This window comes from Juglans regia, chromosome 4 (genome assembly GCF_001411555.2).
Source record: "Juglans regia cultivar Chandler chromosome 4, Walnut 2.0, whole genome shotgun sequence".
NCBI classification, from domain to species: domain Eukaryota; kingdom Viridiplantae; phylum Streptophyta; class Magnoliopsida; order Fagales; family Juglandaceae; genus Juglans; species Juglans regia.
The window spans coordinates 25734851-25752159 of NC_049904.1; the positions used below are offsets into that span (position 1 = coordinate 25734851).

A 17309-nucleotide genomic window follows, 5' to 3' on the forward strand; every position below is an offset into this window, starting at 1 on the left:
ATATAAAACTTCATCACAAGGTAATTAACAGCGTAAAGTTTCAATGTTGCTCAATGCATTAGAAACCACCCAGAAGCAACTTATAAAATCACTTCATGACAAATCAATTAAGTCCATCCATCTAACACCTAGCAAAAAAATAATGAACCACCCATGCCAGAACCAACATATATAACTACTACTTGACAAAACTTCACCTAAAAGCAACTCACCCCCTTCAAAAGACCTTGCCCACAAGGTCTGGATATTTTAACCTCCACTGATCAATAGAAACCCAAGTAGCATCCTCCTCAGCAGCTCCACTCCATTTGATCAACAATTCAATAAAAGCTTTGTTATCAACAACAGACATTCTCCTCTGCAATACTGCTTCAGGTTCACTTATAAATGCACCATGAGAATCTTGTAATGGCAGTACTGGAGAAACAGTTGTCAATGGACCTATATGCTTGTTCAATCTAGACACGTGAAATACTGGGTGTACAACTATACCCTCTAGTAATTCCAATCTATATGCAACCGATCCAATGCACTACAGTATTTTAAAGGGACCGCAATACCTTTCTGCCATGACAATTGCTTCTACTGAATGTTGTTTATATTTCTACAATTTCAAGTAAACCATATCACCGACTTGGAATTGCCTGTGAACATGCTTCTTGTCATATTGCTGCTTTGTATAATTTTGAGCTGTTGCCAAATTCTTCCTCAATAATGGCATAATTTCTTCTCTTGATCTTAACTTAGAATCCACTGCTTTATTTCGAGTAGTGCCAGCCACTTATTGCAATAAGGTAGGAGGAGTCACACCATACAACACCTCAAATGGTGTATTTTTAGTTGCTGAGTGAAGAGATGTATTATACCACCATTATACCCAAGGATGCCAATGACTCCATTGTTTAGGACTATCCGAGACAAAACACCTTAAGTATTGTTGCACATACTTGTTGACAATTTCAGTCTACTCATCTGATTGAGGATGGGAGGCATTACAAAATTGCAACTTACTCCCTTGAAGCCTAAAAAGCTTCTTCCAGAAGGTACTTGTAAATGTAGCATCTCTGTAAGTAACAATTGTTGGAGGCATTCCATGCAACTTAAAAACTTAGGATATAAAAATCAAGGTTACTGAAGCTGCATTATAAGGATGAGACATAGAAAAAAAATTAGCATACTTTGTTAAACGATCGACAACTACTAGGATCACATAAAATCCTTGTGACTTGGGAAGAGAATCAATAAAGTCCATAGAGATATCACTCCATGACTTCATAGGAATCGGCAATGCTGAAGTAAGCCTGCAGGTAATACATTCTCTCATTTACATTTCTGACAAACCTCACACTCTTTAATGAACTAGTTATTGTTTCTTCTCATTCCAGTCCAAATAAAGTCCGCTCTGGCCCTATGCAATGATTTATGATACCCTAAATGTCCACCAAAGGTACTACTATGTATAAGTTTGAGAAGTTGTTGCTTCAAAGAAGACTTAGCTGAAAGAAACAACTTTCCTTTCTTTAACAAGAATCCGTTCTTGACTGTAAAAGCTTTAGTCACCAGCTCTCCTTGTTGCAACCTCCTGCCAATGTCAGTAATTTCCTCATCTTTCAAGTAAGAATCCTTAAATTGTTGCAGCCACATAGGATCCAAGACAGTAATAGCAGCTAACACTGCTTCCTTCTCAGTAACTTCATCCATTCTTGACATTGCATCAGCAACTACATTTTCTCTACCTCTCTTATATTCAATTGTGAAATTGTAGCCCATCAACTTGCTAAACCACTTCTGCTGTGATGGTGTGCCTATTTTCTGCTCTAGCAAAAACTTTAGACTTTATTGATCAGTTTTAATGATAAACTTAGTCCCCAAAAGGTAAGGTCTCCACTTCTTAACAGCCAACACCAAGGCTAAGAATTCTTTCTCGTAGGCAGATAAATCCAAAGCTTTCCCTCTCAAAGGTTGGCTGAGGAATGCCAAAGGCCTTCCACCTTGCATCAAGATAGCTCCCACAACTCTACCTGATGCATCACGCTCAATAAAAAATGGTTTAGTAAAATTAGGTAAAGCTAAGACAGGTGGTTGAGTCATAGCTTTTTTCAGTGTCTCAAATGCTTGAGTAGCTATTGATCCCTAATGGAATGCATCCTTCCTGAGCAGATCAATTAAAGGACCAGCAATCAATCCATAATGTCTCACAAATTTCCTATAGTAGCCAATCAATCCAAGAAATCCTCTTAAGGATTTAATAGACTTAGGTTGAAGCCACTCAATCATGGCCTTTATCTTGGATGGATCAACCTACACTCCCTTATCAGATACTAAATGATCAAGATAATCAATTTGCTGACAAGCAAATCTACACTTGTTTCTTTTAGCAAACAATGAGTGCTTTGCTAAAACTGTCAATACCGTAGTCAAATGCTGTAAGTGATCAGTCTTGTTTTTATTATATATTTAAAAAAAAAAAAACTAAGACAAACTTCCTCAAAAATGACTGAACACTTCATTCACTAAAGACTGAAAAGTAGCAAGAGCCTTGATTAAGCCAAATAGCATAACTAAAAACTCATAATGTCCTTAATGGGTTCAAAAGGCAGTCTTCTTAATATTAGATTCCCTCACTCTGATCGAATGATAACCGGACCATAGGTCTGGTTTAGAAAAAATAGTAGCCACACACAACTCATCAAGAAGCTCATCCACCACAGGAATAAGAAACTTATCTTTAATAGTTTCCCTATTCAAAGCACTATAATCAATGCACATTCGCCAAGACCCATCAGTCTTCCTCACATGAATAATTGAAGAAGAAAAAGGAGACTGACTACACCGTATTACCCCAGCTTGAAGTAATTCTTTGACTATGTTCTCAGCTTTTTGTACAAAGGGAAACTTTTTAAAGATTGCAGAGAAACTTTGGTTAAAACCTCTTGTATCACCCCATCAATTTCTTCCTTAACATCACTTTGCTGCTGTTGAATTAACTGCAAGAACATTCCCTTCCTCTCAATTGTTGGTAACTGGCAGATCTGTTCAACTATCTCAGACTTGGCAGCATTCATTCTTCGAATGATTATTGACTTGCTATTGTGCTGAAAGGACATTGTGAGACCATTAAAATCCCACAACACAGGACCTAAAGTCCTTAGCCACTGCATCCCAACCACCACATCACAGCCTCCTAGTGGTAATAAAAAGAAATCAGTGTTAAACTGATGCCCTTGCATGTGAAACTGCAACCCTTCTATCATAACTTCACTCCTTATCCTCTCTCCATTTGCCACTCGTACCTCCACTTAATGTACAACATTAACTATCAATCCCACCTTCTTACCAACCATGGGATCAAGAAAATTATGCGTACTACCTGTATCCAAAAGAATGGTTACAGAACATTTTTGAACCCAACCATGAATTCTCCTGGTTCTTGGGCTCAAGGATCCTGCAATTGCATGCAAGAATATCTCAGGAACTTCACTCTGAGATGCCAAACTATCAACAACAATTTCTTTTTCTATCTACTTACAGTCTTGAACTTCATCTTTTTTAAAACAATTTATCCGTTCCATGAGAAAAATTCTTGCTTTCCATCTTTCACATGACTAGGGTTCCATTTCTCATCATAGAAATAGCACAAACCCTTTTCCCTTTTTTCCTTCATTTCATCTGGACTATTTTTTTGTATAGGCAAAGAAGGCTTAAAACTGTTAGCTCTTCCTACCCTCCTAGTACTCTCCTTCCTTACAATACTATTATTAAAGTCATTTCCACCAGCAAAAAATCGTACATAGGAAGTTTGATAATTCCCACCTCTACTGTTGCCACAAGTACTAAGGATGTACTCTTCTTGAATCTTGGCAAGGCCAAATGCTAAATTGAGACTCTAAGGATGTAGCATCCTCACAGGTAGCCTTATTTCATTTTATAAACCACTTAATTTGTAATTTTCAGACAACCTCTTCAATCTATTAGATATCACTTCAAATTGTGTTTTATAGGCAGTCATTATAGAATTCTATTTAAGTCGAGTAAGAGCTTCCATGGGATCATCATAAGACGAATTCCCAAACCTCAATTGCAAAGCATTCACAAACCCACTCCAAGAATCAAAGATACCAGTAGATTCAGCATCTTAAAACCAAATTAAAGCACTCCCCTCCATATAAACATATGATAATAAAATATTTTGCCCATCTGACATGGCATACAAAGCAAAATAATGATTTGCTTTATAAACCCATCCCGTCGGATTCTCCTCATCAAACTTTGGAAAGTCGAGTATAATGGTACGAAATTGCATACCTCTGTGTTCAAATCCTCGCACAGAATCTTCTGGTCTGTTACCGCCATTTTGATGACCTCATCTTCCACCATTAACAGGTTCAATCAAGACATCCATCTTCGAGTTCAATAGTTCCAGTGATCCTTGATGATCTTCAAGATGCTTCCCTTATTGTTCTTGACTCTGTTGTAACTCACTCACCATCTTCTCCAACTCCTTAATGATCAAAAGATGTTACGTCAATAATTGAAAATTAAATACCAAGAAAGCGATTGAATAATATATTTTTTTCAGTAACAAAATTTGATTTTTTTTACCATATTTAAACTATTTTGTGAAACATTCTTTGAAACCTAAAAGTTTTCAACAAAATAAAAAAATAGTATATACTCTTGGGTGTCATGCGTTTTTTCTTTATATTTTCTTTTAACACATAATTTTTCCTTTTTATCAAAAGTTGCATGATGACATTTCTTCTTTATTTTTATCAGAACTATACTCCTTATACAAAAAAATTAAATTAATTTCAAAAATTTTATTTATCACAAATAATTAATTGTGAATAATAGAAGCATAGGAGACATTTAAGAGGTCTTTTGTCTTCTTCTTTAACAACTTTATTTCTTTTAGATAAATCTATATTTTTAGTGGTAGTATAAGCCGTGTTAACTTAACTTGAGAGGCATTAGTACTAGCAACTCCTATTATACTATAGGGTAATAATAAAAGGATTACTGTCCTATTACTACGTATTTATTACTCATAGCTCATTTCAAATTTATTATTTTTTAAATATTTTTTTAACATTCTTAATCATTAAGAAAAAGATATATAATTTTACTAATAATTACTTTCTTAACCATTAAATAAAATAAAAAACTTAAGAAAATCAAACGTAAAATAAATAGTAAATGAGTAATAGAGGATAGTAACCCTATAATTTTTCTATATATATATATATATATATAGAGGTAGTGATAGAGTTACTTCCCATTTACTATATATTTACTACTTATAATATATTTATTTTTTATCATTTTATTTTAAATATTTTTTTAACATTCTTACTCATTAAGAAAAAATTAAAAATATATATAAATTTATTAATAGTTATTTCCTATTAAGTAAAATATAAAATTAAAAAAATTAAATAAAAAAAAGTAATAAATAAATAATAAGAAGATAATAACTCATTATATATATATATATATATATATTTATATATAATCAATGCTTAGTCTTGGCATACTTGCACATGCATGATAGTACAACCTTCGAAACAAGTGGCCGAAACATCTTATCTTCAATTAATAGTACTGATAGAGACTTGGTCCGATCGCGGGCAACGTCGTGGCCAGAAACTAAGCATGATCCTTATTATATATGAGAAAAGCTTGTATGCGACTCATAGTTGACCGCTCCGGTAATATATGATCAGGATTCGAACTCAGAAGTATTTCTACTCTAATCATACCATGTGAAATAACTAATATGATAAAGCATTTGGTAATTATAAATGATCGAGTAAGTTGTTATATGGCGGTCCCCATGCAACTTCTTTTGTATATATATGACTGTGACAGGCATCAAACTTCATGAGCAAAAGAATATCATAAAGCCAGCTGATTCGTCACAAAGCAACATCACAAAGTGATAAAGTTTCAAAGTTGCCCATTATATTAAAAGCCTGCATAGTACTCGATCGAACCAACTTCTTCATATATAAAACTTCATCACAAAGTAATTAACAGCGTAAGGTTTCAATGTTGCTCAATGAATTAGAAACCACCGAGAACCAACTTATAAAATCACTTCATGACAAATTAATTAGGTCCATCCATCTAACACCTAAACTACTAGCTAGTACTTGACAAAACTTCACCTAAAAGCAACACTACATGACCACCCATTTTTTTAGGTTTTTGGAAAATATTATGAGTTTTTATTTCTTTAACAAAAAGAAAAGGAAACAAACAAAACAATGTTTGCAACTATGGTCGGGGAGTTCTTCTTTTATTTATTTGCGACGATAATGATTATTTATGATAAAAATAGACTAACTGGATATTTATAATTAGGGGCTACTTTTAAATAATTTTTGGGAGAATTTTTTTTTTTTTTAAATTTATGAAGACTTGTATATATATAAGGGGCTAAGAGGGATGAGACTTCCTAGTTCCTACAAATTACTATTAAATTTGCACAATATTCATTATAAATTGCAATAGATAGTTAATTTATTGATAAATATCGTGTGGTGGTACGTTATCTTCAGCTTCCAACAAATAATGGAATAAGATAACAGAGAATGACAAAACCTACGAATAGTAGAGATGTAACCTAAAATGTCTTATATTTTAGAAAAGATAACAAAACAGACAAAACGTATTTATATTCAAGATGCATCTAACCTACCATATATGCATGCCATTTAAATAGGCCCATGGATTATTAATTACCCCCACAAGGCCACAGCTACTCTAGGTTACAATTATATATAATTCTTTAATGTGAATTAAAAAAATAAAAAATAATATTTATAGTCATAAAATATACAAAACGATGCGTATTTATTTTGAAAAAAGTAAATAAATATTTATCCTATATTTAAGGAAAAAAATTCAATTCAGCTTTTTAAGTCTGATTTAATTATTAAATGAGATAAAAATTAAAAATTAAATTTTTTATTAAATTTTATAGATCGGTCTATGTTAATGATTAAAGAGAAATGGAAGGTGACGTGGATCAATCAAAGCCAGTTGCACAGCGCAAATGTAAAAATTTAAAAACATATCCACTTTTCTTGTAGGCCAAACAGCCAGTACCGCACGCTCACGATAAAATGCCGAAGGTCTCTTCGTGATAGATCATCGCATGCAGCAGAAATACAACGTGGGAAACCTCTGTGTTTTGTTTTCCATCCTGCATCTTTATATTGGCAATCTCTAAGCATTCTGTTTCGCAGTTTCAGTTTAGTGAAAGTAGAGTAGTAGTGTTCTTCCTGCAATCCTTTGGTTTCGATCAGGTTGATCAAATCCGAACATACAGCAATGGGTGAAAAGGTTTGTAAATTTAGAGGCATCTTTCGTTAACCCATGATGCATTTCTTTCATATTATGATCTCATCATTTATTATTCTTCGATCGTTTCTTTTTTGGGTTTCCAGCTGATTTCATTTTGTCGGCAGATGATGATCATCAACAACTTTCTATTTGTTTTGTCAGAAAGTCTGTTCTATATATATATGTTTTTCTTGGCTGGGAATATTATATATATATATATATATATATATATGTATGTATGGATTTAGAAATTCCGTACTGATCTTACAGGCCACAGTCATAATGGTGTTTAAGGCTGACCTGCAGTGCTATCACTGCTACAAGAAGGTGAAGAGAATTCTATGTAAATTTCCTGGTCAGTCTCCCTCTCCCTCTCTCTCTCTCTCTCTCTCTCTCTCTCTCTATATATATATATATATCTAGCAATATTTGCCTACAAAAGGACTGAGTTAAATATATTATATATATATATATATATGCGTTAACGTTGAACTTTGTTATGAACAACAGAAATACATGACCAGATATTCGACGAGAAGAAAAACTTGGTCACAATCAAAGTTGTATCCTGCTTTCCTGAGAGGATTAAGCAAAAGATCATCTGCAAGGGTGGAGGTTGCATTGAGTTTGTACCTCCAGCTCCCCCACCGGGGCCTCCAGGGCCTGCAGGGCCTCAGGGGCCTCCTGGGCCTGCGGGGCCTGCAGGGCCTAAGGGACCACCTGGGCCAGTTGGGCCACCTGGGCCTGTGGGACCTCCCGGGCCATGTGGGCCCGTTGGGCCTGCGGGGCCTCCTGGGCCAGTGCATTGTGGGCCACCAGGACCTCCAGGGCCACCCGGGCCACCCGGGCCTCCGGGACCAAAGCCAGTACCATGTCATCCAATTGACAAGGACCGTCCGATTGTTGTACCATGCTGGCCAGCAGGCGTTTATCCACCCGGAGGATGTACTTGTGGTTGCGGCGGTTGGGGTTCGAGTTGCAATTATCCAGGATGGACACCCCCATGGTGGTGGAGGCCGCAACCGTATCTTAGTGATTGTCATGCGCCTTGTAATGTGAGCCGTTATGAGTACTGCAGTGAAGGAGATTCCACAGGATGCGCAACAATGTAAATGTAAGCTGGTCATCATCATGTCTCTTACAATATTCAAATAATTAATGTGATCCCGCGTACGTACGTGTTATATGAGAGACATAATATTACTCATTAAATCTTGTACGTCCATTTAATGATTTCAATTCTATATATGATTATCTTTACAATATATTGATCAATTTCATTGATCAAATTTCTCATTTGAATTTACTTTGTAGTAATACTCCAGATTGAGAACAAGTCAATATTCGAGATTAATGAGTAATTAATGCTAAAGGTATGTAACTTCGCAAATTCTTTTTTTAAAATAGTGCAATTCGTTATTAAAAAAATAATTTTTTTTAATGTGAATCTCAGAGTTTATACAAATGTATGCAAGGACATGGGCTTACAAGTGAAACATGACAAGGTCCAAGAATGTTTTTTTTTTAGAAAAAAAGGGGTACAAGGTGGATATGCAAGTGAAGCTTTATCCTCCCTAGCCTAAATGCATGCTTGCCATGCACAGCTTGGACTAGAAACACGTGTACGGTTCCCGAGTGTGGGTTCTGCATATATATATCCATGACCATAAATATTAATTACTTAAACCAACAACTATGTGGCTTAGAAGATATTAATATTGGTGAACCTTCTAGAACAAACAGTGAGAGTGAAACGTGAAAATAAGTATGGAAGTCACCTGCTATTGTAAAAACTTTCTTGTAAAAAGTAGTTAACAATTGTTTACCCACAAGGAGAACTTGTTAAAAGAGGAAAGTTGTTGAGTCACCCATGTGTCTCATATGGAGTAGGAAAGTGGAGTCAGTTACCCATTCACTTTGGAGTTGTGCAATTTCCTCAGATGTTTGGGCAAAAAGTGAAAGTCCAATAAAAAAATGGTCATGTGTTGAGTTGGACTTTTATCATCTGTGGGAAATGTTAGTGAAGAACTTAAATCAATGAGAACTGGAGAAGGTGGCAGCCATTATAAGGAATATTTGGTTAAGAAGAAATAAGTTTGTTTTTGAATAAAAGTTCTCTAGTCCTTACAAAGTTATAAGAACAACTCTAAAAAATTTAGAAGAGTACCAAAAGGCACAAAAGGACTTAGTTTGCAACTTCAGAGCTATAGGGTCTGGGTGTGCAGTGGAAAAATGGAAGAGACCAGGGGAGGGCATGGTGAAAGTTGATTGGGATGCCTCTTTTGGCTCCAAGAGATTGAAGATGGGGGCATGTATCATTTTGAGGGATGAAGATGAAGAGGTATTAGCATCTTTATGTATGAGTAAAATGAATGTTATGTCAAAATTCATTTGAATACCATTTATTGAGGGTTTGGATTTGCTGTCATTATATAGAAGAAAATATACAAGATTGTTGCCAGATTCTATGTGTAATATATTGTACAAGGTAAGTATTTACCGCAATATCTAATCTAGCTAGAAAGAAAATTATCACAAAAAATATAATAAATATTTTCCCAAATCATATCTTCGTAACATCCCCTCTCAAATTGATGCTAGTAGATCAAGAAGCATCAATTTGTCAACTAAGAACTGATGTCGGTGCTGAGAAAAAGTTTTAGTGAATATGTCGGCAGTTTGATGTTCGGCAGAAGTGTAAGGAAGAGTAATCACATATTTGTCATAGGATTCACGTATGGAATGACAATCGACTTTGATATGTTTCGTACACTCATGGAAGACAAGATTAGCTGTGATCTGAATAACACTGGTATTATCAGCATGAAGAGGAGTGGACTGAAGTTGAGGAAAACCAAGTTCACCCAATAACTCACGAAGCCATATGATCTCAGAGCATGCAGAAGACATAGCACGACACTCAGACTCAGTGGAGGATTTGGAAACTTTGTCTTACTTCTTACTCTTCCAAGAAATGAGTGCATTGCCCAAAAATATGCACCAGACAGTAATAGAGCGACGAATATCCGCACATCCGACCTAATCAGCATCACTATGCCCTGCCAACTGTAAGGAAGATTCCTTAGGAAAGAATAACCCCCGTGTAGAGGTGCCCTTCAGATATCAGATAATGCGGTGAGACTTGTCGTACTATTAGTCATATGATTAGAGGCACCCGAATCAACAATCCAAGAGGAAGTGGAGTTAGAATCCGTACCTTGCAGGCCTAAAGCTATAAAAGCAAACACAATCATTTGTTGGACCATGGCAGGTGTGAGAACAATTGAATCAGAGCTTATAGTGGGGGGCGTAGAAGAAGACGAGGACTGAACAACAGCTTGAAAGGCTTGGGATTGGCAATTCTGAGGCCGCACTTGACAGGCTTTGATGATATGACCCTCTTTCTTGTAGTAGTTACAAACTTTCTTTGGACAGTTGCGAGCAATATGATTGAACTCCATGTAACTGAAACACTGTAACTTGTTCTTCCCTCTCCCTTGTGCTACATAGGCTACATTCACAGCCTCAGAAAAGATATTTTCAGAAGTCATACTCATCTGAGTGGATAACCGCTGTTCTTCATGCAATAAATCTCCCAAACAAGTATCCAAAGAAGGAACCGGAAGAAGATTCAATAAACCAGCTCGAACAGGCTCAAATTCAGGTCGAAACTTCATAAAAAACTGATCACGTTGACTCTCAGCATGAACCGCTTGAAGAGCCGCGAGGGCCCCAGGGGGAACCTTAGCATGAACAATAGCAGAATACTTGATCTAAAGATTAATAAAACCAAAATAAAATTGCCCAATGGTCAAATTACCTTGATTAGAATTTATAATTTTCAACTCCAATTGAGATTTTCGAGCACTATGGTCTTGGTAATAAATACGATGCAAGTAGTCTCACATATCTTGAGCCGTAATATAACACTAAAGATTGGTGACAAGATAGGGTTCAATCGTTTCTAATAGCCAAGAGATCACCTTAGCATCCTTAACTTCTCATTGGGCAAATTCCTTTTCATTAATGGGAACTCGAACTGAACTATCAATATGATTTGATAATTCTTTCCCTTTTAAGAACATCTTAAATTGAAATTTCTAAGTAGGAAAATTCTTCCCAATAAAGCGAACAATAGTATTCTTAATAGATATGATAAAAGACGTAAAAATAGGAGCAAATCCAACAAAAGCAACCCAAATAGATGCTGATGGCCCAATAAAAGAGACAACCCACAAGAAACCAAGGCACACAGTAAAAGACCAACAAATGGCCCAATAAAGCAGCCCAACAAAGGTTAAAAAAGGAACGACCAACAAAAAAAATTATATGCAGAAATACCTTTTGCTAGCATGCAAACTACAAGCAGAGAACTTTCGAAACACACAAAGTACGACAAAAATGGCCGATGGTCACGGAACTACACATAAACAACGTCAACGGCTACAAACGATGCTGATAGCCACACAACTATCCACAAAAAGTGCCGACAGACACCACAGACAGCTCCGAGAACCACCAAAAATTGCCGATAGACCCACAGACACCAAAAAAATAAGCAAACCCACCACCGAGAACAACCAAAAACAGCCGAGAACCACCATAGATAGCTTCGACTCCACAACCTATAACACCAAGAGCAAGAAAATCTTGCAGAAACAGAGGAAAAAAAAAATCCTCTTGTCGCTCACGAAGGATTAGGGGTGTAAATTTAAATCGAGAAATCGGTCCAGACCGGACCAGACCGGTTGGTCCGGAACCTGTTTCTATTTTATGAAAACTGGCCGGATCCGGTCTAGTTTCAGTTCCGTAGTTTCTAGGACCGGACCGGACCAGTTGGAAAATATATATATAAATTAATTATATATATTATACAAAATATTTATATATATAATAAATAATTATATATTAAATTTTTATATATAATTATATATCATATATGAAATAATTTCATATTATAATTTATGAATTATAACATAAAATGTTAATCTTAAATATGAACATTTGTAATTTATTTGATCATATGTTATTAATATAATTATATATAAGATAATGTTGTTATAATTTATAAAATAAAAGTTTAATCTTAAATATGAAAATTTAATTGATCATATGCTTTAAACATAATATATATTAAATTATTAATAACATTTTATCATAACAAGTAACACTTTATTATATGTTTTTTACATTTAAAAAAAACTAGAAAACTGGACCGGACCGGATCTGACCGGAAATCGGTAAAATTGGACGTACTGGTTTAAGAGGGTAATCGGGGCGTAATTGATTTTGAAAAATGCAAAACCGGTACATACCGGTTCGGTCCTAGATTTTGTCCAAAACCGGACCGGACCGGTTACACCCCTACGAAGGATTTTGACCACAGAGAGGAATATCAGAGTAGGGGCTCTGGTACCATGTCAAAATTGGTCTGAATACCCTTTACTGAGGGTTTGCTTTCATTATATAGAAGAGAATATACAAGATTGTTGCCAGATTCTATGCGTCTAATATGCTATACAAGGTAAGTATTTACAGCAATATCTAATCTAGTTAGAAAGGAAATTATCACAAAAAATACAAAAAATATTTCCCAAATCATATATCCGTAACATGTTAGCCACCCTATACTTGCTGAAATTTATGCACTATGAAGGGTTGTGGAGTTTTGTTTCGAATTAAACATGAAGAACATTGTTTTTGAAGGAGACGTACAAACAGTGATAAGAGATGTAAATAGTAAAGAGGTGGTTTGCATATGGTATGGTCGATTAATTGAAGATTTGAGAAGCATTTTTACCAGTAGAACAGATTGGAAGATACAACATACATGCAGGGAAAGCAACACAGTGGCGCATCAATTAGCTAAGTTAGCTTTGGAAACATAAGAGGAATTAGTAAGGATTGAAAATGGTCCATCGGAGATCTTTATACTTGTAATACAGGACAAACTTTGTATCCCTTAATATTAGTTTTACAATGAAATGATACATATTTACTTCAAAAAAGAAGATATTAATATTGGAAGGTGGTACGACGTACGATCGATCGAGGTGTTAATTCAATTAATCTAAGCCAACAGATGCAAATGTTAGATTGGAAATGCTAGAGCCTCCAAATAAATGTCCCAACTTTGCATCCCGAATGACGTGGAGTGACCCACGTGGATAAGCCACTTTCGTTTAATTACGAAAAAACCAATTTGAATTTAAAAATAAAAAACTTCCTTCCTCTTTCATTTTTCTCCCCCCCTCCCGCCCCTCCCAAATCAAATCTCCTCTGTAGAATAAAATCTCATCCCGTTTATATCTCCTCCCAGAAATGTCATCCTCTGTAGATCTCCTCTGCTCCTTCAATGAAATGCCATCCTGTCAGTTTTCCTCTATACATCCAGTTTCATCCATCCCTCCTTCACTGAAGGCCACGGCTCCACCCTCCCTTCCAAATCAGAAACGGCTTGACTCCCCAAGGCCTGGAGCGTCACCATTGAGTAGAACCGTTGCCACTGTCACCTCCATCCCTTGGATTCATGACTGTAACCTCACTATTGAGCCACAATCGCTCCATCTCAAAGCCTTAAACCCTAAGACCTCTGCCGCCTCCCCTCCGTTGGACTCCACAAAGCTTGAGGCCAACCCCCTCACCACTGAGCCTACTGTTGCCGCTGGTTGTTACCATGGTGTAGATCTCCATTTACGCCGTGGTCTGGATTCCCTCACAGAAAAATCGAGGTTGTTACTCTATCTATCTATCATGTAATTTCTTCTTTGTTTTAATTTTTCTTGCATGAATTGTCCCTTGAATTACTCTATGGATTTATGTTTGCTAAGATATGAATCTTGCTCAATGCGATAGCTAAATCGAGCCTCGAAAATCTAGTTGAAAAATAGTTTAGTTTTATAAAATTGGATTAAAATTTAGGACAGTATTTAACTTTGCAATATACTGGCAATTTGGCATTTAGGAAGTTTTAGGATGTATTTCAAGTGGAGAAAAAAAATTTAATTTAGGAAAGCTTGAATTATAGAATATGTGTATTATATTACTGCGCATTCAGTTTACATTAGAAGAAGAAGCAAAACAAATGTATTTTTACTAAGAAAGAAGCAAGTGTATAAACTTTTTAATTTTTTATAGTGTGAATTTGGGGCTAACCTGGGCTAACTTTTGGTCTTTGGAATTTGGTTTGGGGCTAACTTGATTTCAATCTATACAAAGTCAACCAATTTGCAACCATGGATTCAATGCCATCTTATGACGTGTGCAATGAAGCCAAAGGCAGCACCTTTATGAAGTGACCAAGCAATATGGATCACTTCGAAAGTGCTTTTAGGATGAGGGTATTGTCATCAGCCCACCAAACTGTCAATATGGTACTTTGACCACATTATACGTTTAGAGAATATATTTTAAATGATCAAGTTCACCATTTCCTAGCAGCTTAGGCTTTCAGGATAATTGAAGCTTTAAACATATTCACCCCTTTATGCTTGATAATAGATACAAAATACAAGTAGGACTGACCTGGGTACCAACCTACTGTCCCTAACTTTTCTTTGTCTTTCCAGTACATATTCAGAGCTTCAAGCAGCCAGAGGGGCTGATCAGCTGCCATTAGTTGATAACTTTTTTAGTCTTCAAGATGACTTGGGGCACACTCAACCAATTATTGAGTTATATGCAAATAATAATCTACTGCGAGCAAAGGACAGTAATCCCAAGGGCCCTGGTTCCATCAGAGAATGTCTGAAACTTACTTTGGACAGAAAGAAAAATGCAACTACATGGATTAGAGCTGCTTTGGTATTCAACCTCACACTATTTTCTGCCAATGGCATCCCCAAGACGACTACCAATGTAGAGAAAAAAAAAAAAGCATAACTTATGACAGTAAAACAAAGGGAACGTGTATGGTGAGAAAAACATGTTAATAGTGGCAAAATCCAGGTTGGATTGGCAGCTGAGACGAAAACATATACGGTCCTCTTGAAGCATGTTGAGAGAACAGCCATGGCTTGGAAATTATGAATGCAATAGCTGAAGGAAACTGCATGTTGATCCATCTCACTCTTCTTATAATTCTTAGTAGACGCAGTTTGTATGGAAAAAATGACATTGACTTCCAAATATGTAAATAGATTTTTTCCCCTCTTTGCAAGAAATTCAGATGTAATTCGTTATGATTCTTTCATCCAATGAAATGCACCGTTTCACTAGTTTACTTTTGAGCTCTTCTTTATTTTTATTTTCTTCTTTAATTGGTTTGGTTCAATAAATTCATTGAGCAGCATTTTAAAGATAAATCCCCTTTCATGCATTAGTTTTTGTTCAAACAAGTTGATTCAAGTTCATGTGATTATATGCTTATGTTATATGCCATTTTCATTCACTCTTAATCTTCCAAAAAAATTTGGAAGTTTTATTATTTCTTATACCCGAAATAAGAGAAGAAATTAATAAGGAAAGGAAATAAATAATTTCATCAGAGGTCATTCCACTGCATTGGTCTAGTATGCAGCTGGAACTCATCCACCTTCCCACAATTGCTATTGTGACTTAAATACAGGTATCGACTTTGAGTTTGATGACATATCCAAAACTGAAAGTTTAAACTGGGAGATTAAAAGGTTCGACCAATATATGGTTCATACAAAATGTTAAGAAAGGCATATCTGCTTGGAAGAATCAAGTGTCTGGAATTTACAATAGCCACATGGCCACAATATCTGGAATTTACAATAGCCACATGTCATCTCCACCAAAAAATATGTTATCTCCACCAAATAATGTCATCTCCACCAAAAAATGTCATCTCCATAAATAATAATTCATTGAAGGAGTAGTTGGTCTAATATGAAGAGCCTCTGTTGTGCATACTTGCAAGTCCTACCCCATCACCCTCATTTTCTGCATGTTCCGTATCAGAATTCATTACAAGTTGAACCTTTAAAGTACCTATAAAAGAAGATGCAACCAGATTCAAATAAAGATTAAAAATATATATATATATATATATATATATATATATATATATATATGGTTTGATATTACAACTAGATACAATTAAAGATAATAAAAAAAAAATTATGTATTTGAAATTACAAATTTAGCCGTATTGGACCATCTTTTTCAAGGCCTGACAATAGTGTGCATAGACAAAACCAAGCAATCATTACAACTCATTTAAATTTTTACATGGAAGAATTTTCGGTAATGTTAAATAAAAATTCATTGTGAAGAATGTACTATATATTTGTTATGATTAAGATGATTAAGACCACCAGCAGCATTACACCCATAAATGATCAACTGGATGATCGACGCAGGTGTGATGCTACCTTATCAAATAAATTTCAACTGCTCATATTCTGGCACATGCAGTTTCAAAGATTTCATATCAAATGCTTATGAACTTTCATGATTGTAAATGAGGTCATATTGGCAATAAAGATCAAAAAAATTAATGAACATCCCAATTCAGATGGATGCAAAGTTCCACCAAATGATTATATTACACCACATGTTGAACCATAAAGAGCTCAAATCTCTCATGGATTTACCTTTATACCATGTTACCTGAGAGATATCAAATAAATATATTTATCAAAGAGTACTTCTAACAACAATTTCCAAAGAAAGAAATCCATGTTTTTTTATGTAGTTAATACATACCGGGGGATCCCCCTCTAGCGATGGAACCCAGAATAAGATTACTAAAAGAGCTAGTTCAGATGCAAAAAGCAACATCTTCAAAAGTTCATTTGAAAAGAAAAGCCATAAGTCCCACACCATGGTCGGGGTTCCATAAATCATTATCGTTAATATTCTACCTAATATGTTTGGTAATAACTTCTTAGAGCGACTACAAGAGGGAATGAATGTTATTTACCGCTCGGATTGCTGGGGAAGTGAGGCCGAATGGAGGGGAGCTGTAAGATGACGCCAGAAATTGAGAGCTGCTA

General features: G+C 35.5%; 2 protein-coding genes across 2 annotated transcripts; both read left to right on the forward strand.

Annotated features, from left to right (window-relative positions):
* Window positions 1–7086: 7086 nt before the first annotated feature.
* Window positions 7087–8649, forward strand: LOC109018730 (collagen alpha-1(I) chain-like). The gene is made up of 3 exons (XM_019000897.2): window positions 7087–7347; window positions 7618–7702; window positions 7858–8649. Exons 1-3 carry the CDS (start codon window positions 7336–7338, stop codon window positions 8457–8459), a joined length of 699 nt encoding a protein of 232 aa, XP_018856442.1. The 5' UTR covers window positions 7087–7335; the 3' UTR covers window positions 8460–8649.
* Window positions 8650–12728: 4079 nt separating this feature from the next.
* Window positions 12729–15549, forward strand: LOC109018729. The gene is made up of 2 exons (XM_019000896.2): window positions 12729–14078; window positions 14916–15549. The coding sequence occupies exons 1-2, from the start codon at window positions 13669–13671 to the stop codon at window positions 15226–15228; spliced, it is 723 nt and encodes a 240-aa protein (XP_018856441.1). The 5' UTR covers window positions 12729–13668; the 3' UTR covers window positions 15229–15549.
* Window positions 15550–17309: the final 1760 nt, after the last annotated feature.